A 24,497-nucleotide genomic window follows, 5' to 3' on the forward strand; every position below is an offset into this window, starting at 1 on the left:
GGTAGACTGGCACTCTACGTAACAATTTCCTATGACACTTGCGAGTATGGGATTGTATTGAAGGGAAAAGAACTCACTCCGGGGCAGTGACGTTCTGAGCGAGAAGTCCGATCGATCCACTAAGAGAACCTACTCTGCGGTAGTAGGTAGACTGGTACTCTACGTAACAATTTCCTATGATGCTTGCGAATATGGGATTGAATTGAAGGAATAAGAACTCACTCCGGTGCAGTGACGTTCTGAGCGAGAAGTCCGATCGATCCAATAAGAGAACCTACTCTGCGGTAGTAGGTAGACTGGCACTCTACGTAACAATTCCCTATGATACTTGCGAATATGGGATTGTATTGAAGGAACAAGAACTCACTCCGGTGCAGTGACGTTCTGAGCAAGAAGTCCGATCGATCCAATACAAGAACCTACTCTGCGGTAGTAGGTAGACTGGCACTCTACGTAACAATTTCCTATGATGCTTGCGAATATGGGATTGTATTGAAGGAATAAGAACTCACTCCGGTGCAGTGACGTTCTGAGCGAGAAGTCCGATCGATCCACTAAGAGAACCTACTCTGCGGTAGTAGGTAGACTGGTACTCTACGTAACAATTTCCTATGATGCTTGCGAATATGGGATTGAATTGAAGGAATAAGAACTCACTCCGGTGCAGTGACGTTCTGAGCGAGAAGTCCGATCGATCCAATAAGAGAACCTACTCTGCGGTAGTAGGTAGACTGGCACTCTACGTAACAATTCCCTATGATACTTGCGAATATGGGATTGTATTGAAGGAACAAGAACTCACTCCGGTGCAGTGACGTTCTGAGCAAGAAGTCCGATCGATCCAATACAAGAACCTACTCTGCGGTAGTAGGTAGACTGGCACTCTACGTAACAATTTCCTATGATGCTTGCGAATATGGGATTGTATTGAAGGAATAAGAACTCACTCCGGTGCAGTGACGTTCTGAGCGAGAAGTCCGATCGATCCAATAAGAGAACCTACTCTGCGGTAGAAGGTAGACTGGCACTCTCTGTAAGAATTTCCTATGATACTTGCAAGTATGGGATTGTATTGAAGGAACAAGAACTCACTCCGGTGCAGTGACGTTCCGAGCGAGAAGTCCGATCGATCCAATAAGAGAACATACTCTGTGGTAGTAGGTAGACTGGCACTCTACCTAACAAGTTTCTATGATACTTGCAAATATGGGAATATATAGAAGGAATAAGAACTCACTCCGGTGCAGTGACATTCTGAGCGAGAAGTCCGATCGATCCAATAAGAGAACATACTCTGTGGTAGTAGGTAGACTGGCACTCTACCTAACAAGTTTCTATGATACTTGCGAGTATGGGATTATATTGAAGGAATAAGAACTCACTCCGGTGCAGTGACGTTCTGAGCGAGAAGTCCATTCGATCCACCAAGAGAACCTACAGTGGGTAGTAGGTAGACTGGCAATCTCTTGATTTTCTTTTTTTTTAAGAATCTTGTTTTTTTTTCCAATGACATATTTTAACCAGTTTTTGCCTTTTTTTTTTATTATTTTCCTTAACAACAATTTTTGTGTGTTTGTGTACAGATGGTGCCGGTTAATTGTTCATTCCACTTATCTTAACTCTGTAAAGTTAAGAAAGAGAAGTCCACTCGATCCACTAAGAGAACCTACTCTGCGGTAGTAGGTAGACTGGCACTCTAACAAAACCCTATGATACTTGCGATTATGGGAGTATATTGAAGGAATAAGAACTCACTCCAGGGAAGTGACGTTCTGAGCGAGAAGTCCACTGGATCCATTAGAGAACCTACTCTGCGGTAGTAGGTAGACTGGCACTCTACCTAACAAAACCCTATGATGGGAGGGCTTGAGAATATGGGATTGTAATGAAAAATAATAAAAACTCACTCCGAGTTAGCGACGTTAATAGCGAGAAGTCCCCTCGATCCACCAAGAGAACCTACAGTGGTTAGTAGGTAGACTGGCACTCTCTTGTTTTTTTTTTTTTAAGAATCTTTTTTTTTCAATTACTTGTTTTACCAGTTTTTACCTATGTTTGATGTTTTAATTTTTGTGTATGTGTGTAGATTGTGCCGGTTTATTGATCATTCCCCTTTTCTTAACCCTGTGTAACTAAATAAATTTAAATTTTGTCGTGTTTTAATCAGATTTGTTGGCCGGTTACTTTTATCGTGGGGGTCAAAGGGCTAGGAACGGCCAGGAATGTGTGTGAAGTATTGAGCAACTTCTCACCCATGAAACATTCTACATGGCCAGCGTCTCAAATAGCCTCTCCTAGTCAAACTCCTACTGCCCGGCTTCCCGTGCCGATCCCTGTTTAGAACAGTGGGCAGAGGTGTGTTTTAAGTTTAAGCAAATGACAGTACGTGCCAAGAAAAAACATTGACATAATCGGCAGTTTGTCACTAACGAGAGGGTTTTTAATAAGAAGTATTGTTTGTTTGTTACTTTCAGGTCACATTTCAAGGTTCAACATATCCAGTTACATAGATAGAAAGAAGACAACGGGAAAAGGATTCTGGTTTGACATTCCTGCTATTAATCTGCTCATAGAGAAAATAGAGGTGAGACAACATTCTCATTTAACTTCAAAATGTTACTTATCTTATGAAAAACACTTGTAACCGTTTATAAAATGCATATGGTTGAAAGTAGTATATAACTAAGCACATTATGCTCCGCATTTGCACAGTTTTTCTAATGTTGTCTACTAACATGACACGCCAACTTGTGGAGTCAAATTTTATACTCCACAAAATGGTTGACCATGTTAGTTTGCGAAGTAAAAGAAAACACACAATTTTGGGCCATATTCTTGTGGCTCATTGTATTCTACTTCTAAAACATCTTTCTTAAAAAAAACAATTTCTAAACACCAAATAAGTCCAATCCCAGGCAACGTGTCCCTTTAAAGTAAATTTGAAACACTTTATTCTTATGGTCAATTGATAGCAACAAGAATGTAATATTAACCTATATTAATGTTTGCCGTGATTCACTTTTATGCTTGCCATCATCGTTGTAACCCAACACGACACTACAGGCAAGGCTTTATGCTTATGTGGCTGTGTATGGTCAATGAAAAAATGGGCCAGGGCTTACTTCCCTCACAAAATACTCTATAACAAACTTATAAGAAACTTATAGGAATCTTATAAGCCCCTGTATTGAGCAGTCTTATAGAATCTTATTAGAGTCTATTGAGCAGTCTTATAAGAATCTTATCAGAGTCTTATGTGATTCTTACAAGTATTTAATATGTAAATTAGTGAGATCTCAAAAGAAATACACCAGGATCTTTTGAGAAACTTCCGAATGTTTTTTTTTCTCTTCAGAATCTCGTAAGAAGTGTATAAGAATCATTTCAGAATACGATTTTTAAACGGAAAGTGTCATCTACTGTGAGTTGCAATTGTTGTGACATTGAGGCAAGGTCATGCTTAGTAAGTTATCAGACTTAATAGTATGCATGAGTTAGATAAGCATAAAGCAAACCAAATCAAATCATAAGTCAAGTTGCTGTCACTGGCGCCCCACTTACAGTGCATTTTTTCCTAGCAAAGCTGTTTGTCTAAGAAAGCAGTATTTTCTGCTTATTAATGGCTTACATATTCGACCCATGTTCTCATCTGTAAAGCCAACTATAAAATAATGTGTCCTCCATCCTCGCAGTATGCACAGTGCTGGGCTAAGTTTCATAAAGCTGCTTAAGCACAAAAACTAGCTAAGCACAACAAAATTGTGCTACCAGAAAAAGGTTACCAGCCTAAATACCGTGTCAAAAAGTTCAGTTTGTACAAAGTACAAAGGCTTCAGGGGCATGAAGCCATTTTCCGTCATCTGAAAGCACACAATCTTTCCAACAAGGCTATTTTTTTCTTTCATCGTTTTCAAGTAGGATGACCAAAAAAATGTTTACAGTAAAATGCATGGTCTAAAACAGCAGTTTGAAAATTAAACTTCACACACCTTTTTTCAGAAAACACTGAGCTTTGGCTGTGGTGGATAAAAGGTTGTTTTGTGGCATGAGTGATATGTTGTATGTTTGAAGTTGAGCAAATGACGGTTCTTGGCCAAAAGACATTGACCAAATCTGCAGTTTGTCACTAACAAGAGGGTTATTAATGAGTGGTATTGTTTCTTTGTTACTTTCAGGTCACATTTCAAGGTTCAGCATCACCGAGTTACTAGGAAGTAAGAAGACAACGGGAAAAGGATTATGTTTTGACATTCCTGCTATTAATCTGCTCATAGAGAAAATAGAGGTGAGACAACATTCTCATTTAACTTCAAAATGTTACTGATTTTATAAAAAGCCAAGTAACTGTTTATAAAATGCATATGGTTGAAAGTAGTATATAACTAATCAAATTTTATACTCCACAAAATGGTTGACCATGTTAATTTGCGAAGTAAAAGAAAAACCACACAATTTTGGGGCATATTCTTTTGGCTCATTGTATTCTTCTAAAACATCTTTCTTAACATATGCATATTATCAAAAATAAAAACAAAACGATTTTTAAACACCAACCTGTCCAATCCCAGGCAACGTGTCCCTTTAAAGTAAATTTGAAACACTTTATTCTTATGGTAATTGATAGCAACAAGAATAGCATCATCAATGTATCCCAAAACAACGCTACAGGCAAGGCTTTATGCTTATGTGGCTGTGTATGGTCAATGAAAAAATGGGCCAGGGCTTACTTCCCTCACAAAATACTCTATAACAAACTTATAAGAAACTTATAGGGATCTTATAAGCCCCTGTATTGAGCAGTCTTATAGAATCTTATTAGAGTCTATTGAGCAGTCTTATAAGAATCTTATCAGAGTCTCATGTGATTCTTACAAGTATTTAATATGTAAATTAGTGAGATCTCAAAAGAAATACACCAGGATCTTTTGAGAAACTTCCAAATGTTTTTTTTTCTCTTCAGAATCTCGTAAGAAGTGTATAAGAATCATTTCAGAATACGATTTTTAAACGGAAAGTGTCATCTACTGTGAGTTGCAATTGTTGTGACATTGAGGCAAGGTCATGCTTAGTAAGTTATCAGACTTAATAGTATGCATGAGTTAGATAAGCATAAAGCAAACCAAATCAAATCATAAGTCAAGTTGCTGTGACTGGCGCCCCACTTACACTGCGTAATTTGTTCCTAGCAAAGATGTTTGTCTGAGAAAGAAGTATTTTCTGCTTATTAACAGCTAGTTATGCGACCCATGTTCTCATCTGTAAGGCCAACTAAAAAATAATGTGTCCCCCATCCCCGCAGTATGCACAGTGCTGGGCTAAGTTTCATAAAGCTGCTGAAGCACAAAAACTAGCTAAGCTCAACAGAGTTGTGCTACCACAAAAAAGGTTACCAGCCTAAAGCCTGAAGCCCTTTTCAGTCATCTGAAAGCACACAATCTTTACAACAAGTCTATTTTTTCTTTTATCATTTTACAGTACATGACCAAAACAATGTTTACAGTAAAAGGCATGGTTTAAAACAACAGTTTGAAAGTTAAACTTCACACACCACTGAGCTTTGCCTGTGGTCGTTTTGTGGCATGAGCGATATGTTGTATGTTTGAAGTTAAGCAAATGACGGTACTTGCTCAAAAAACATTGACCATAATCTGCAGTTTGTCACTGACGAGAGGGTTCTTAATGAGTAGTATTGTTTGTTACTTTCAGGTCACATTTCAAGGTTCAACATAGATAGGAAGAAGACAACGGGAAAAGGATTCTGTTTTAACATTCCTGCTATTTATCTGCTCATAGAGAAAATAGAGGTGAGACAACATTCTCATTTAACTTCAAAATGTTACTGATCTTATGAAAAGCACTTGTAACCGTTTATAAAATGCATATGTTTGAAAGTAGAATAAAACTGCACATTATGCTCCTCGACTAACGGGACTAGCAAGCTTGTTGGGTCAAATTTTGTACTCCACAAAATGGTTGAACATGCAATTTTGCAAAGTTAAAGTAAACCACATGATTTGGAGGCATATTCTTGTGGCTCATTGTATTCTACTTATAAAATATCTTTCTTACCATATGCGTTTCATAAAAAAAAGTTGCCTTACCCAAGCAGCGTGTCCCTTTAAAAGAAACTTGAAACACTTTTTTTTGATGGTCAATTGTTAGCAACCATTGAGTGTGATATTAAAGGCAGTGGACACTATTGGTAATTGTCAAAAACTAGCCTCCACAGTTGGTGTATCTCAACATATGCATAACATAACAAACCTGTGAAAATTTGACCTCAATGGGTCATCGAACTTCGGAGATAATGAAAGGAAAAAATACCGGCGTTACACAATTCGATGGTTGGTTTCGAGACCTCAAGTTCTAAATCTGAGGTCTCGATATCAAATTCATTGAAAATTACTTCTTTCTCAAAAACTATGGCACTTCAGAGGGAGCTGTTTCTCACAATTTTTTATATCATTAACAGCTCCGCATTTCTCGTCACCAAGAAAGGTTTTATGATAATAATTATTTTTTAGTAATTACCACTGCCTTTAAAGTAAATTTGAAACACTTTTTTTATGGTCAATTGATAGCATTAATCAAGTGTGATATTAACCTATATCTGTTAGCCTTTTTAAATGTTTAAGCCTGGTTCATCATAGTTACCCAAAATGACGCTACATGCAGGCAAGGCTACATGCTTTATGTGGCTGTGATTGGTCAAAGAAATACTCTTACAAGAAACTTTTAAGGAACCTATAAGAATCTTATTAACATCTAATAAGAACCTGTATTGAACACAGGTATAGAATCTTATCAGAGTCTTATAAAGGTCACGGTTTTTCCAAATTATTCTCCTATCCCAAAGGAGTCTTAAACTACAAACAAGTTAAAAATCGGCCCGTTACTTCTTGAGATCTGGTGTTTCAAAGATTTCCCAATTAAATATGCAAATGAGGGTCACGTGGTTGATGAATTAAGAATTTAAAAACAAAATTTCATTAGGAATTAAGCTTAGGTTCAAAGCTTGATAAATGATTTAACTCGTTATGGTTACGAAGAATAGGCTGAAACAAAAATCAAATTACTGGTCAATAGAGGGCGGTATGTAAGATGAGTCGTCTTTCTATATCACCATCTCCTTTTCCTAGTTTATCGTGCAGTTGAAATGTTATCTCAAAAGTTTGATTAACAAGATGAATAAATGTAAAGAAAATCTAGTATTTGACTCAGGATTGTTTGATTTGTTGGTTTCTTGGGTTCAATGCAGTACTTTCAGAGTCCATTGTCATGTGACAAACCAATGAAGGATAAAATCCTTGTATTTTGTAGGTGGTTTGATCTAGAACGAGTGGATTTCACTGAACTTTTAACGGCCAACAAACTCTGCACTTACTGTGCAAGCGTAGAAAATAATGTGCGAGCTTGGAAGCACAAACGAAAGAAATCCCTGCTAAGCAGTCTAATTTGCTTGACATAAGCGCAGAATTCACTGCTTCTGCTAAGCACTGAGTCTTTGCTACCAGAGCAGAGCATGACATTGGGCCCATTCCCACAGGATTTTTAATTAAAATGCAAGTTCACATCATGATAGGCCTAGGTGACTAGTGAAATTTACTACTCGACTAGTCGCACCTCAAACCCAACTACGACACTTGTTGAGATAAATTACGGATTCTCAAGATTTGTGCCGCAATGTGCCGCAAGCGACACATGTTGCGATTAGTAGTAAGCAGGACAACTGTTTCACAAAACAGGTAATCGGGACTTTTTTTTGTAACCAACCGTGCAATGAGTTTTGCGATTGGGTGCGTTCTAACTTGTACGCTCTCAAGTGTAACGCAAGACTTATTCCAAATTAGGCGATTTTGGACCTATAAATGTCAAACAGACCATATCACACCTTGAGTATTACGATATTGCGCTTTTCTAACTCTGCGTATTGCGCTAATGTACTTTTGCGTAAATCGCGTTTGTGTGATACCTTATAATTGTTATCTTCAAGTACGCGCTTATCCTCCAATCAGATTTGCAGAATGGAATGGTGATAAAGACCGTATTGAATATGACGTCACCGTACATATATCTGACCTACAACATGACGTCTGTGCGCATGTGCGCGCAAGTGGCGTAGAAACAAAACCAGGAATGTTGCATGCTGCATGCTTCATTGATGTGCGCGTTTGGACGTGCATATGGTTTGCCGTACAAAATGGCGACTTTCGAATAGCGGAGAAGCAGTTATTCAATACGGTCTATGCACGCGCCCATATCACTACCTGCGTATTGTGTGTTCTATGTCACACGCCAAGTGTGCTTGAAGATAAATGCGTTATAACACAAGCGCTCTCATGGAAATATGAACAAAATCTAGCGCGTCTGCGTCCCGTATCCAACGAGGCCAAAGGTCGAGTTCGATATGGGACGCAATTGCGCTTTATTTTTACGTATTTCCGCGAGCGCGCGTGTGATAACATATGAGTAACATTGAATGTAAACTGTTTGTAAATAGTAACCTTGTAACATACAGCTAAGGTTTTTCAAAATGTGTGTGCTCAATCACCCAATGTGACATATGTGTCACATTCCGTAACTATGGTCAAATGAGGTCAAATTGAAAAAAAAATATTTTTTTTTTAACATTGACACCCTAACTACTTGATTTGTACCTTCAAATAATTTTTTTTTCACTGCCAGCTTTTCTTGGGTTCCCTAGGGTTAAGGGGGGCGCTATGATGCACAAAAAGAGATGACTTTGGCACTAACACTAGGTGTGTTCTATTGAGCACTTTTCGGCAACAAAGAAAAACTATGTGTAGACAACTTGCAAATGATACTACTTATTAATTTATTGAGGTTATCTGTCTAAAATGAAGTAACACAGATCATCATAATTATGAGACGTGTCAACAACTCAAGATTTTTAAAGCTTACGTATTCGTTGTTCAAACAATCCCATTTCTATTTCTATGATTTTTTGTTTTGGCTTGTACTGGGGTTTGCCCAATAAATACTACCAAATTGTGAAATACAGTGCAGTTTGGTAATACTTGGCGACATGGGAAAACCCAAGTCCAGGCCACGTATTATTCAAAGACACAGAAATAGAAATGTGATTTTGTTCTGTACAATGGTTTCGTTAACAATACCTCTATGTTGTTAACAGGCCTCATTATGATGATGTAGCGCTATTTCCTTAATAATCTTGATTTGAGGTATTTTCGATAATAACAACCAGGACAGCGGTCGCAGAAGATTGGAACACATTTTCAGAACGACATCTCCTGATATTGATTACATTTTAAACCAACATCCTAGGTTAAGTCTCGTCTCAAAGATTAAAACCATACATTTCCACAATAGGCTAGAGGTGACTTCTCATATTTACAACGAAGGGTTGCTTTGGAAAATATGGCCAAACGTGGATTAAAAGGCGTCTTGCGACCTATTTGTTTAGGTGTGATTGCTTGTGTACTAATTGCTGGACTAGTTGGAGCCAAGACTACGGTAGAAGCTTGTGTGGTTTGCCAGTGCGATAGACAGTCATTGACAGTTGACTGCAGCCATATGGGTCTGACTGAGCTACCAATCGGCATACCAAATGACACTAAAAGCCTGTAAGTAATTGTTATGATTATTATTTGTTAGTTTTTCAAGATTTTTTTTTCTTTAAGGGTTGGCATTATTTAAGTCACCTGGTAGTGGTATTTTGTCAAAATAAAGCTTTTGTGACTTAAATAATGTGGTTTGATGAGTGGAATATGAATAAAAAAATTACCAAGGTTTAAAAATAATTAGTTTCCATGTTATACAAGTTTGAACATAAGCCCGACCCGAGAGGGCACTGTTCGTGACGTCAATCGAGGCGCGATGAATCGCATGCAGTGGCAACACAAGATAGTGACGCTTGGCGCAAGCTCAAAACACGCCTTCAAAGTTGAAACAATACCTGATTTTGTTCACGTTAGGCAAATGCTCTCTTAGGTTCGTCATATTGTCTTTCAGGTATCTTCTTCGACTTACCAGTAGCTGGAAAAATTATTGGGATGGCGTTTTAGAAAAGAACTTTCTCTTCATGTCAAAATGTGTAGTGTATTCCGGATTTTCGAAGCACGACCGCTCGAAGTGTTTGCTGCACAGCGCTGGAAAAGACGTCGGACCAGACCACTTTGCAAACTGACCCCATCTTTAGTTGTTTTGCTGCATCCAGCAGCAATACACCTGGTCGACATTGCCGGAAAAATGCAAGAAAAGAAACTTTTTCGAAACGTACAAACTCACGACTAGGACTTGAATGTACTTGTACGTAAGTGTGTTCGAGGTTCGATCGAGGCAAAGTCTGCCTCGATTGACGTCAACGGAGTCACCCCACACAACTTTATTTATTTTTTCAAACTTGTAAATCGTTACAAACAATTACTCAAAAATTATTTTACTGTTCACGAACATATACTCTAATGTTTGAATATATATATTTCCAGGTGACTGTAATGGAACACGTTGCCTTGGATCGGACGAGTTGGTCTATAACAAGCGTTTGTAACCGTTTGTTATAAATACATATGGTTGGAAAGATGTTTTAAAAGTAGAATACAATGATCCACACAAGTTTGCCTCGAAATTGCGTGGTGTTCCTTTTACTTTGCGAACTACACGGTCGGCAATTTATGGGAGTCAAACATTTTGACTCCCATAAATGGCCGACATTGTATTGTCGACGAGGTAAAAGGAAAACCGTGCAATTCGAGGCATGTTTGTGTGGATCATTGTATTATACTTTTGCAGCATCTTTCAGAGACCAACTCGACCGATCCAAGGCAACGTGTTCCTTTACTAGTCACCTGGAAATATATATTTTTTTCTTTCAAACATAAGAGTATTTGCTTATTAACAATATAATTTTTTTTGTAATTGTTTGTCACGATTTATATGTTAACAAAGTTGATAAATTTGCCTAGGTGGCCGACTCCGCCTACCCTTTTTGTGACGCAATCGAGGCAGACTTTGCCGGCAATGCGTAGAGTAAACACACGTGCATAGTACATGTACGGTCCAAGTCGTGAGTACGTTTCGAACTTGTTTTTTATATTGCGTTTTCCGGCAATGCCAGGTGCATTGCTGCTGGATGCAGCAAAACAATTAAAGATGGGTTCAATTTGCATGCGTTTCCTGCAGATCCCAAGTATAGGCGGTTGTGGGCCGCGAAAGTCAGACTCACAAGAGCATGCACAAGACGTCCGGTCCAGCAAACACTTCGAGTCATGGTGCTTTCGGAATACACCACACATTTGACAATAAGAGAAAAGTTGTTCTAAATGATGACGCAATCCCAACAACTTTTCCAGAGTGGGAAGTCGAAGAAGGTACCTGAAAGACCTGAAAGACCTAGAGGAGTGTATGCCAAACGTGAAAAATTCGGGTAAGTTTGAACTTTTAGGGGCTTGTTTTAGCCTGCGATTCACCGTGCAGGGTAATCCGAGTGGACCGTTCGCACACAGCAGCGGTGCGTGCAGGCTGCTCCGTGACCATAGTTCTGTATAGGTACAGGCATCATACCGATCAGGTACCCAGACGTAGCGTACATTGTACGGGGCCAGACTACACATTTTCTCTTCAAAACACATATCTTGATAACGGATCAATGTAACTTATTTTCTACGTACAAGATAAGTCCAAAGTACACGATAAATTTGGACTTATCGTGTACGTACACGAAACGAGAGACAAAATAAGTTATTCAATGGCTGCAATATGCTTAATCCGCCGTACATAATAACTCCATTTGGCGTGTAAAAATATTGGGGAAAACCACCCTGTTGCCTCCTTTAATCAATGAGTCATCAACATGACCGTGGGAACTCGCGGCCGCCGAGACTTTTTTGTGTACTTAACAAAAGCACACATTTTTTTACGGAAGAGGCTTGTTCTCTTTCTAAAGAATCAGATTTCCCCAGATTTGTAATAATTGGTAAAAGCGGGGCTTCCAAAAAACATACAATGCTCTGCTTGAAATGGTGCAGTCATAATTTATGCAGTTCAGTTTAAACTTACCGCAGATCATTCACGTCGGATCGTAACACAACTTCAGCGTCACGATGTCAAATACCAATGTGTACAAACATGACCAAATTTGATAAGGGAATCAATGTGTGGTGAAGAGGTTTTCAACTAGTGGTTTAAACCCAACGAGGCGTGGTTCTTGATAATTTTACCGAGACGAAGTCGAGGTAAATTATCAAGAACCAGGCCTCGGCGGGTTTAAACCACTAGTTGAAAACCGATTCAACACACTTTGATTCCCATTCATAAATACCTTTTCGGTACAAAAAATCAACACTTTTGGTCAACACAACACAACACCCCTCCCACATTATATTCCGCGCTTGCACAGTTAGCGGAAAATGGTGATCGTTAGCGCAGAGTTTGGTGGTTAATTAAGAGTTCAGTGAAATCCACTCGCGTGCTAGATCAAACATCAAGCTACCGACCAAATACAAGGGTTTTATCCTTCAGTAGTTTGTCACATGACAAATTGGCTCTAAAAATACTGTCATGAACTCAAGAAACAAACAAATCCTGAGTCAAGTATTAGTTTTTTAGTTGAACTTTTGGAGATAAACATTTCAACTGAACATTTGACTAGTAAAAAAGAGATGTTGATACAGTAGACCACTCATCTTATATAACGCCCTCTATGACAAGTTACATTGTTATACCTCTGTACAAATTGTAAAGTTTGATTGGTCGAGAACCAATCACGTGCCGTGCAACAAGTTCGCATGTATAATGCAACAAACCCATAGCATTTGTACACGTTTTTTCGTTAAAGCCTAATCTCATACACCATAACGTCAATAGAATTAAATCATATTCAAATTGAAGCTTGCTTAATTCCTAATTTAAAAAGTGTTAGAGATCTGTACTACCAGCTTCAAGCTGCTCAAGCCTGCCAGCACCGCCTGGAGTCTCCATCGCCATGAGACTTGAAACCTCTCCTCACCTCAGCCTGATCCCGAAGGCCTGCGCCATGTGTTTATAGTGCAGCATACGTTGCGCAGATGTAGCGACACTCTCTGGGTTCCAGTGGTCTGTATCCAATGGAGAGCCTGGGCTCGACAGCTGGAGAGAGAACACAAGAACTGCCCGCAGTGCTCAGAAAAAAGAGAACCCCTTCCACTGAGGTGGTTCCAACCATGCCATTGACCAACCAGTAGTTCATCTGCCATGAAGGGGTACCAAACCACTGCTGCCTGGTTTGGGGATTTGTGGTCAGAGTACACCGTCTCCTAGAAGGGTTTCCTAGCAGGGATAACGGGCCCCCTCTGCCCGGGTTTTAAATCAGAGTTTTCTTTCTCCTAGGAGAGCTACCATCCAAGGTTGATGAGCCCCCCGCCAAGAGCAATCTGGTTTTGAGGCGCCAGAAACTCGCCTTCACACCTGTGCTTACTGTTCGCAACAGGGATCGGCATATGAAGCCAAGCAGATAGGAGTTTGATTAGGAGAGGCTCTTTGTGACGCTGGTCATATGGGATACTTTATGAAGTAAGGAGTTGCTCAGCTCCCCCTACCCATCCCGACCATCCTAACCCTTTGATCCCCTAGAAGGATGTATAGGCCTGTATTATAGGTTGTAGTCAGTGTATACAGTATTTAGTCAGTGTACAGTATTTAGTAACTGCTATCGTAAATTACATGTTAATAATGTTACTGATAAGTAGATATTCACAGACATTAACTACTTGCATTAATCACAACGATCATTCAGTTCTTGAAGAGAAATATAAACTCAAAGTCAATATTTGTGAATAATGATACCTTGGCCCAACGTTGTGGCAATGTTTAGCTAACATCAAGATTATTGGTGGGCCTATGTTGGGCCAACTTTAACAGTGGCCCAACATAATGCCGATGAGCAAAAGTACATTGGGCCGATATTGGTAATTAACATTGGCCCAACATGAACATTTCGTTGGTTCTACGTTGGCCAATGTTGGCCAAAATTTTAACACTGGCCCAACGTAGCTCCTATGAGCAAAAATATGTTGGGCCAACGTCAACAGCCAACGAACGTCAACAGCCAACGTTGGTCCAATGAAACTGTACTGTTGGCATAATGATAGGCTCAATGTTGGCACAATAATCGATTACGTTGGTCTGATATTGGTTCAATGTTTTAACATACACGGCGAGACATTGGCCAATGTTGAGCCAACGTCTACGTTGGGCCAACGTTGGGCCAACTTTTACATTGGCCCAACCCAACACAAGGCCGATGAGCAAAAGTACGTTGGGCCAATGTTGACAGCCAATGTTGGTCCATTGAAAGTGTTCCGTTGGCCCAACGTTGGTCCTTTGTTGTGATGGTATCTGGGGTACAACAGATTTTCAATTTTTGTTTCAGTTTTAGACCCTCTTTAGGCGTTAAAAAAAACTTTGAAAAACCGTGACCTCAAGTTGACCTCTACTTCCGGGTCAACCGGAAGTGGGACCATATCTCAAAAGTACACGGCCGATTTTTGCACTGTTTGCAGTTATGTAGTCATTGGGGATTGGAGATTAATTTTGAAAAAACCTAGACCCCAAGTTGACCTCTACTGGGACTATATCTCAAAAGTACACGGATAATATTTGCACTGTTTTTAGTAATAGACTCCTTTGGGGTTGGAGACTAGTTTTGAAAAATCGTGACCTCAAATTGACCTCTACTTCCGGGTCAACCGGAAGTGGGACCATATATTAAGAACTACACAACCGATTTTCCATCTTTTTTCAGTTTTAGACTCCTTAGGCATTAAAAATAAATTATAAAAAACGTGACCCCAAGTTGACCTCTACTTCCGGGTCAACCGCAAGTGGGATCATATCTAAAGAACTACAAAACCGATTTTCTATACTTTTTCAGTTAAAGTTCCCTTACAGGCATTAATGTTGACTTTGAAAAACCGTGTCCTCGTGTTGACATCTACTTCCAGGTCAATCGGAAGTGGGACTATATATCAAGAACTATACAACCGATTTTCATCCTTGTTCAGTTAGAGACTCATTAGGCGTTGCATTGACTTTGAAAAACCGTGACCTCATGTTGACCTCTACTTCGGGTCAAGTGGAAGTGGGACCATATCTCAAGAACTACTAAACATTTTTCAAACTTTTTTTCAGTGATAGACTCCTTGGTCATTAAAGCACACAATCAAAGCAAAACAACACGGAACAGCTTTTTGTTTGTTTTTCAGTGATAGACTAATTGGTCATTGAAGCACATAATCAAAGCAAAACAACACGGAACAGCTTTGTGTTTGTGCACAAACACCTAATGTATATTTTGTTGTTGTTATTCTCATTATTTTTCTTAACTAAACAATGTCCCATCGTTATACATTACACTCCAAATTGTAGCTTATAACTTAACTTAGTTATTCCAATACTTGACGTCACCATTGCGTCACTCTTTTCTGTTTTATAGATGTTTTTAAATTTGTGGCGAGCCGACGACTTCGTCATTTTCGGTGCCGACTTGCCATACTATTCCTTAAGTACACGTAAAAAAAGCCTGTGACGCGGAACGAAATTCACGTAAGTTCCGAACAAATCGACAGATTAATGAAAACCCAAACACGGAAATCAGTCTATAGCTGCACCATTTCCAAATAAATAGTGTTTGTTTCATGTTTCCCCCTTGTGTTGACGATATTTAAGTTTTTCTGGTCGTCTCTCGGTTACATGGCGAGTTATCCATTCCCACATCCCGACGTATGTAAAAGTCCGAGTCAGGGGCCGTATTCACGAAGCCCTCGTAAATTGGTCACTTACGTGGCTCTAAGTAAGACTTTAGTAAGACTTTAGTAAGCCCTTACGTGTTATTCATGAAGCATTCTTACCGCTTTACTACCGGCTCCGCATTACTTACTAAACCTCTCGTAACGCCTTCTTAAGCGGGAACGCGCTTGAGCTGAACAGTCATGGATTTGTTATGTAATTCACTGGAGCGTGATCTCATTTTCCAGAACAAGTATTTATACAGTGACTGGACTGGCTACCGTCGTTAAGAATTTATTTGTCACCCTGCAAACATGGAGAGCAATACTGAAGCAAGGAGGAGGCGAAGGGGAATCATTGGAAGGCGAAGTTTCTTGCCCACTGAGATAGTGAAGTTAGTTGACCTTGTTGTATTGAATTGGTCGGTGCTTAACAACGAATTTTCAGATGTTGTAACGCTGAAGAGAAAGGCCGACACCTGGGCAAAATGTTCGCGGAGAATCAACTGTATAGGAAAAATCCTCAGAACTACCAAAGTGGTTCATCACAAATGGGATGACATTCAGAGATTTCGCAAGCTTTCACACGACGCAAACGTGCAATGAGAGTGCAAAATGTAGTTGGTTACCCCTAAAATAAAAATAAAAAATTAATAAATAAACGAAGTAAATAAACGAAGTAATTAGAGTAAATAAAGTAAATGCTACAGAGCAACTCGTTCACGCCTTTGTAACCTCCCGACTTGACATGGGAAACTCTCTCCTCTATGGACTGCCTATATTCAAATTTACCGCTTGTCTCGCCTTCAAAATATTGCCGCCAGAATTGTAACCCGGTCCAACACTAAAATACACATCACACCTATCCTACAAGATCTACATTGGCTAACCATTAAGGACAGAATCATCTTCAAGATCCTTGTGTATATCTATCGCTCATCAAAAGGCACTTTACCACCATATCTCTCAGAAGGACTCCAGCCCCATATTTCCAACCGCCAGTCTATGCGATCTAATAACAAACATCTTTTAAGGAAACCCTGACCAAAACATCGTGGGGTGAAAGATCATTTACTTCTGCTGCCCCTTCATTAAGGAACGACTTGCCGGATCATGTTAAACTTTCTCCATCAATAGCTTTGTTCAAAACTTCCCTCAAGACTCATAAATAATGAGGACTTCATAACTTGTTCCCGTTTATTGTGTCACTGCGCCTTAAACATCTTTAGATGGATACCGGCGCATTATAAATGCCCATTATTATTATTATTACTAAATAAATAAATAAATAAATAAATATATAATGATGAAATAAATTAACCAAATCAAGAACCATTTATTAAAAAGTGATAACAAATAGGTTGGTAACTTCTCCAAAGTTTCGCAATGTTTGAGAAAATGTCGCAAGGATTATAGAAAATTTTTAAAGTTGTTGTTATTGACATAAAGCTCAATTCGCCAGAAAATGTTGGCCACGAATGTTGAAAAGGGGCTTAAGAAAACGCTACGAAGCCGAAAACACCCCACGTAGCACTAGTAAGGACTTACGCACTCGATTGAAGTTGCGAGTGCTTCGTGAATATGACGCAACTCGCTATAAGAACGAACTAGTAACACGTAAGTGCTTACTAAGGCCTAAGAAGGCTTTGTGAATAAGGCCCCTGGTACCCGTGTCCGACCGAGTCACGTACCCGAGATCAGCACAGACGTAAACATTTAAACGCAAGAGGTCGCTAAACAAGTTTACCATAATTTCACGGTGCTATGTATTATGGAAAACTTTCACCTTTTCTTACGGTCTATACAGCCAGTTCAAATGGTTAACAACCAAACTAAGCATTGAACCTGACATCTTAGTATAAACTAAAATTTTCTGATTCGATCTCGGGACCTTTCGGTGCAGAGTCCTGAGCCCTTCTTTTGGGTCACTGCTCCTCTTACTGAAATTGCGTTCGGGTTTATTTTAAGCCCTAGTATGAACATCTTAAGAAAAAAATAACAAAATAAAAGAAATAAAAAAATAACTGAGAATTGAGCGGGAGCTGAGACTTCGCGGCCGGCTCACCGCCGTGGCTCGAACCGGGGACCATTAGATTTGGAGTTCGAAACCCTACCACTACGCCATGGCTTTTGTTGTTTTCTGTTTGCACTTATGTAAGCAACCAAAAACAAAAACACCAGTGCTTCCAATGGTGTTCATATAACTAGGCAGGAAGTACAACCAGGGCCTAAAGGGTTAACAAACACTCGAAACGAGTTGTAAGTTTTAAAAATTGTTGTCCACCGACGATTTATATGACCACTTAAACCTTTTTTTTAAAGAGCCTACGGAACACACACTTTTAAGCATTCGGTGGGAGTAAATAATATTATTGAAAGCACAATAAATAAAAAATGATTCTATAAAGCAGTGGCCGGGTGATTCCAGGGAAAGAAAAGCCCTATAATTTTTAAAAGGGGATGTATTTGTCTTTTACTTTTGTTACAGAGACCTCAGTGCGAACTTCTTGCGAAGGATACCAGAAGATTGGTTGTTGCAGTTTCATCGCCTTATTTTCCTGTAAGTATTATTAAAGGAACACGTTGCCTTGGATCGGTCGAGCTGGTCTTTAAAAGGCGTTTGTAACCGTTTGATATAAAATGCACTACGATTATAAAGATATTTTAAAAGTAGAATATAATGATTTACACAAGTATATCACTCGAAATTGCGTGGTTTTCCTTTTACCTCGTCGACTAACACGGTCGGCAATTTTGGGAGTCAAATTTTTCGCAAAGTAAAAGGAAAACCACGCAATTTTGAGGCAAATTTGAGTGGATCATTGTATTCTACTTTTTCTAACCATATGCATTTTATAGCAAAGGGTTACAAACGCTTTTCAAAGACCAACTCGACCGATCCAAGGCAACGTGTTCCTTTAAGATCTAGTACAAAACTTCTCCTGAAACCTGCCAGAACATCAACATCGTATGGCGATAGATCATTTTTAGCTGCTGCTCCTAAACTTTTGAATGCGCTCTGAATGTCCATGAGGTGTGCTAAGTCAGTTTATATTTTTTTAAAGTAGCTGAAGACCCAGCTTAGTATCTTTTCCCGTGTATAGTTTTTGGGTATTTTTTCAGCAATTTTTAATATCTAGTTTACAATAATTTTTTTTTCAAATTATTGTGTTGTAGTATTTTTAAATGTTTACTTAGGTATTAACAGTCGGTCTGGCCTAATTGTTTATAAAAGTGTTGGGGTTTTAACTGGGTAATTTTACACCTGCAATTAATAGTTTTTCTAGACATTGTACACTCATTTTCTCGTGGAGCATAAAGTCTTAAGCATTCCTTTTATAGTGTCTGATATGTTTATGTCCTTTGTACCAAACAGGAGCACACATAGACAAGCAAGCTTCACAAGAATGCTGTAAAATAAATCAGTCCAATCAAGTTGTATCAAACTTGAATACCCTTAGTTTGCCCTGTACAAGGTTGTTTGGCTTAATTCCCTTATTGAGACAAAGGGGGGGAGGGACATAATTTGTAAAAACAATAAAATGATATTTTTTTGACTTTGTTTTTATTTATTTCAGAAATGTTTCCAGGAATCTTATTTCGGATCCATTTAATGTACCACCGTTCCTCAGATCTCTGTAAGTTAATTAGTTGTTTGGTTTCATTTTTAATTAAAGCACATTCTTTCAGTTAACAAAGAATATGAAAAGTGGTCACTTTCTTATTGCGATAATAATTGAAAAGAATAGTTGAGTCAAGTGTACGGACATGGCGGACGCTGATTTCCGGAAGTGTGGTTTGGGATGGCAACTTTTATAGTGCATAGCTTAAAGCTGAACACAATATTTAAATCTGCATAAGGTAAACTCTGGACCTGCTTTAGGGTATCAGAATAGTGTTTGATTATTGAATGATCTACTGTGCAAAATTAACATGTTTGTATTATTTTCATTTGATTCGTTTAATCCTTTATTTTACTCTCATTAAAAAAGTTTTTTTGTCGAAGTCCAAAACCAAACGCAGGAAATTGTATGACTCATGATACAAGTCACTGTTGCAGGTCATACAATTCTGTCCTGAAGTTGTTTTTTTACTTTTCCAACCCAAAAGCGGACCGTCGTAATTGTACCCTGTATTTTTTAAGGCCTACAGTACAAAGTTGAAAATTTGGTCTCATTTGGTCATCGAAGTTGCGAGGAAGTTATGTGAAAAAAACCTTATTGGACACATTTGTGTGCTTTCAGACAGGAATAAAATACTTCTGGCTAGAAGTCTTTTAATATTTTATTGAGAAATTACCTCTTTCTAAAAAACTATGTTACTTATGAGGGAGTCGTTTCCCACAACGTTTTATACTTTCACATCTCACCAATGCTCGTTACCAAATCAGTTTTTACAGTAGTATTTGTTTTGAGTAATTACCAAACGTGCAGAGTGCCTTTAAGCCCATTTCACACTGAGCCATTAACCCCACCACTACCCCAGCAACCGTTCTCACTATCCCAATTTGGAAACTCATTGGAGTACGATTTCCCAAGAATATGCACGGTTATCTCACCAAAAAAAAACCGTTTTACCCCGGGGTTAACTCTGTAAACCGTAGCCCCCCCCCGAGCTGGGTTAATTATTTCCGGGAAACAATTTTTTTTTGTAGTGTGAAAAGAGCGACTAAAAGTGCCAAACGTGTGAAAAGGGCTTTAGACATACGCAGGATCAAAGCAGAGAGGAAAGCTTTGTGACCCTGTAGTTTTGGGTAGGAACGAGTGTTTTTAGCAATCCTTGTTTGCGGGTACTCTTATGAAGGATATTGATTTTGTTGAACGAGTTTGTACTCTAGTCATTTTGTTTGGATTTTGATTTAGATGGTCAGAATTTATTGCAGCTCTATGATGTATGGTCTTGTAAAGTAAGGATAGGCGTGCAGCCATTCTGAGCTCCTCGAGAGATTCCAGCCCAGAGTTGAGATGATTGAGGATGAGGAGACACTATCGGTCTTAGTGTTTGAAACAAATCTTGCAGTAGAGATTTCTAAGTATGAGGCCCAAAGTTTGGCTACCCTTTGTAGCTACATTGCCGATGTGCTGTGCCCAAGTCAGTTTACTGTTAATATGTAAATAAGTAGACTTTGCTGATTAAAGCAATGCTGACAGGATTTGAAATTAAATAAAGAACAGGGCAACTTATAAGAAGCAAGAGTCATAGTTCTCTATGCCCCCCAAGTCGTTGGAGGGAAGCGACAAAGAAACTGATATGGTAAACAGCAACAGATGAACACAACTCGGTGGAGGAACGGAACGTATAGGAACTAGAGAACTGGAGGTTCCTCCATAAAACGATAATGCTGTAACAAAGTCTCCATAGACTGTCATCAGGCTGAAGGGCTGGTCTGACGAGTGGAACGACGCACGGGAGGGGTGTGCAAGTCGGGGATGGGGGCCAAAGAGAGGGGTGCTGTGGCAGGAATGGGATGCTCCTTGTGTCCAGGAGCGTTGTGAGGCAGGAGGGCCCGAAGAGCTCGGGGGACAGGGCCAGCGGCTGCCTGGCGCTGACTGGTGGTGGTGCTGGCAGGCCTGGTGAGTCCGCAGTGTCGGAGGGATCAGTGTGTGGCGGGTGAGGCTTGGTAGAAGGCGGCAGGACAGGGCTGCGAGATGCAGGTGTTGCCACCTTGGCTGGAGGAATCAAGACTACTGCTGGGCCGGGGTAGGACGGGCGTATACTTGCGTAGGAATTTTCTGTTACGAAGTGTGACACGTCCAGAGCCATCCACTCTCACGACATATTGGTAAAACTGGGACACCTCAACCACGATACCAGTCTTGTCCCATTTGGTGGGGCTGAGGCCTGTCTGGTTTTGGATGCGGACACAGTCCCCAACGACTAGTGGGGGAACGACACGTGTTGTGTAGGGAAAGGCGTCCAGCAGCACTCATGTGGTGGTTGCGCAGGGCCTCTTCCCGCAAGAGGAGGGTCTCCTTCCATTTTGTGTGGGGTTGGTACTTGCCAGGATGAATGGGGATGAAGTCTCTAATGGGTCGTCCGAAGATGCACATGGCAGGAGAGAGGTGCGTGTCGCGGTCAGGGGTGTTGCGGTACTGGAGCATGGCCCTCTGGAACGCGTCTGTGTTCAGTGAGCCATTGGCATCTGTGTTGTCTGTAATGAGGCGTTTCACAGTTTTTACTCCCGCTATTGCACGGCAATTGCTGTGGGGGAAGGCGACCGATGACATGCGATGGGTCACACCCCAATGGCGCAGGAATGTGGTTGTTGTGCTAGGCTTGAACTCAGGGCCACCATCGGATGATGACACGCGATGGGTCACACCCCAATGGCCCAGGAATGTGGTTGTGCTTTCGCCAGTTGCTGTATCTATCCACAGCCACCAAGTAGTGCCGGCCACGGTAGTGGAAGTAGTCGGACACAAGGCACTAGAATGGGTAGACTGGTTTGAGTGGAGGGGTGGGGGTGTGTTCGGCTGTGAGGGTGCCATGCGATTGCACGATGAGCATCGTGCCCGCATCTCTGTATTAGCAGGTGTCATACCTGGCCAGAAGAATGATGATTCCGCCCGTGAACACATTTGTGAGACACCCTGATGAGCTGAGTGCAGGGCCTGAAGTATGCGATCGCGAAGGAAGGGGGGATGACAATGCGGTCGTTGTAGAAGACTACCCCGTCAAAACTGGTCAGGCCGTCGTGAAACTGGTGTTACTGGCGGAGTTCAGGAGGGAGGTCACCACGGAGCACAGGGATGTCATCAATGAGCTCAATCAATCTTGACATGGAGGGGTCACTGACTGTAGCGAGGCGGACGTCATATTACGTAAACTGACTTGATCACTGCAGTGGGAGGTGAGGTCGCCTGGGAGCAAACATGAGCGGTGTCCTGATCGAGTGTGCGAAGGGCCTTGAGGAAGGAGTGTGTCAGTTCAAACGTGGGGAGCTGAGTGTGGGGGTTGAGTACGGTTGCAACATCATATGGGAGGGTCAACGGCGTTGGCTTGCCAACAGGGTGGCGAGAGACGGCGTCGGCTGCAGCGTGGAGTAGGCCGGGTATGTGAACGACGCGGAAGCGGTAGCGAAGAGACTTCTCTTTCAGGTTGCGCAGGCGAGGGTTGGGTATGTCGTTGAGGCAGCGGTCGCCGAATGTTTTCAGGAGGGGCTTGTGATCAGCCCCCGAAGTGAAGCGACTTCCGACACGGGTAATTTTCCAACCAGTCTTCAGCAAAAGGGGTTGGAGGAAGAGCAGGTACAGTGCTTCTGGAACAGCCATAACCCAAGATCCTCTTTGCACCAGTCAGTGGCGAGGCAAATCGGCTTGGTCTTGTCAAAGATCTCCACCCCCTTATGAATCTTATTGATGATCAGGGACTTAGACTCCTGGAAGAGACGGTCCAATTGGTCTCTCAGATGAAGCGGGTGCCCTGTTTGAGGAGTTTGCGGAAGGGCAGCATTCGTTCAGTGGCGGCAAAGGCGTATGAGACCTGGTTGACCAGGCCAAACCAGCTGCGAACATCAGTGATGTTGTAGGGGTAAGCGAGTTCAGGATGGACGTACAGTGGTTGGGGTGAGTTCGAATTCCACTGTTGTCTGGGCAAATATGAACTTGAAGGGGTTCAGTGTGACGCCGTTACGGCCACAGATGTCTAGCCATTCAACTGCCTGGAAGAATGCCTCCTCAATCGTGTCAGACCACATAAGGGTGTCGTCTACGCACTTGGTTTTCCGTGGGATGTCTGAAACGATCTCGTCGAAACAGCGGCTGTAACTGTCTCCCGAGGCGATGTAGCCTTGTGGGGCAACTCGGTGCCGATAGCGACCCCATGGGGTGATGAATGTTGTGAGGTGGCGGTCTCGTTCATCAAGGGCGATGCTGTGGTAGCCATTCCATGCATCAAAGACAGTCTTGCATGTGTGAGGGGGTACTGTACGTGCCTGGTGGAAGGGTGACTGGGTGTGGTGTGTCTCACGGAGAGCATGGCGGTTAAGTGGTTGGAGGTCAACTGTCCGACTTGGCTTGCCTGACTTCTTGGTGCAGATCACCATTTTGTGGCACCAAGTAACGGGTGTGCCGATAGGGACTGGTTCAATGACACCGATGCGCACGTCTTGGTCTAGGCCTGCCTTCACATTGTCCTGCCAGTGAACAGGTACAGGGATGGGCGTGTGGTGAGCCACCGGCTGTGCGTCAGGGTTGATCATGAGGTGCATTGGGGGGGGGGGGGCCAGACATCATGGGAAGTGGCTGATGTTCGCATACATTGCAGGTGCTTGACTGGTAGTGTTCGAGCAGCCACTATTCAAGCCTATCTCGGTTCTCCTGTGTGGCTGGGAGTGGGAGTGTTGTGGGAGGAGGTGGTGGTGCTTGACGTCGGGGGCACTCGCAAGCGTGGGCGTTGCAGGAATCGACGCTGGTACTGCTAGGCTCGTGTGCCTCACCAATCGAGGGGAACTTGTGAGATATCAAGCCGAGGGCTACACAAGCTTGTTTGGATAAAAACAGCCTGTCAGAGGAGTCGGTGAAGTATACTATTTGACGCGTCTCAATTGTCTCCTTTGAAGGGGAAGTCCCAGAGATTCTCAGGACAATGGCATCTGCAATGTTAATGCTACGGTTGTCGGCAGCAGTCATTTTCATAGTGACAGGGAAGAGGTGATGCCTACTGATTCCTAGTTTGGGTAGGAGCTTCGTGCCAGCTCAGCATGACTGGCACCCAGTGTCGGCCATGGCAGGGTAGGAGACAGCGGGAGTTGGG

The 24,497-nt window shown here is 41.3% G+C and overlaps 1 protein-coding gene across 6 annotated transcripts in view; it reads left to right on the plus strand.

Annotated features, from left to right (window-relative positions):
* LOC139952172 (uncharacterized) overlaps nt 1–24,497 on the plus strand; it is a 76,111-nt gene that overhangs the window by 8,601 nt on the left and 43,013 nt on the right. For 2 of the 6 annotated variants that reach the window (XM_071951194.1, XM_071951195.1), the window contains 7 exons: nt 2,475–2,584; nt 3,356–3,463; nt 4,176–4,285; nt 5,707–5,804; nt 9,446–9,605; nt 18,232–18,303; nt 19,322–19,381. In XM_071951194.1, coding sequence (XP_071807295.1) covers nt 9,556–9,605; nt 18,232–18,303; nt 19,322–19,381 — 182 coding nt within the window. In that variant the 5' untranslated portion in view covers nt 2,475–2,584; nt 3,356–3,463; nt 4,176–4,285; nt 5,707–5,804; nt 9,446–9,555. Of the gene's footprint in view, nt 1–2,474; nt 2,585–3,355; nt 3,464–4,175; nt 4,286–4,960; nt 5,069–5,706; nt 5,805–9,399; nt 9,606–18,231; nt 18,304–19,321; nt 19,382–24,497 lie in introns of those variants that run through there. The other 4 variants (XM_071951191.1, XM_071951193.1, XM_071951192.1 and 1 more) reach the window with 3 other exon arrangements.

The sequence above is a fragment of the Asterias amurensis genome, chromosome 20, assembly GCF_032118995.1.
Source record: "Asterias amurensis chromosome 20, ASM3211899v1".
NCBI lineage: Eukaryota > Metazoa > Echinodermata > Asteroidea > Forcipulatida > Asteriidae > Asterias > Asterias amurensis.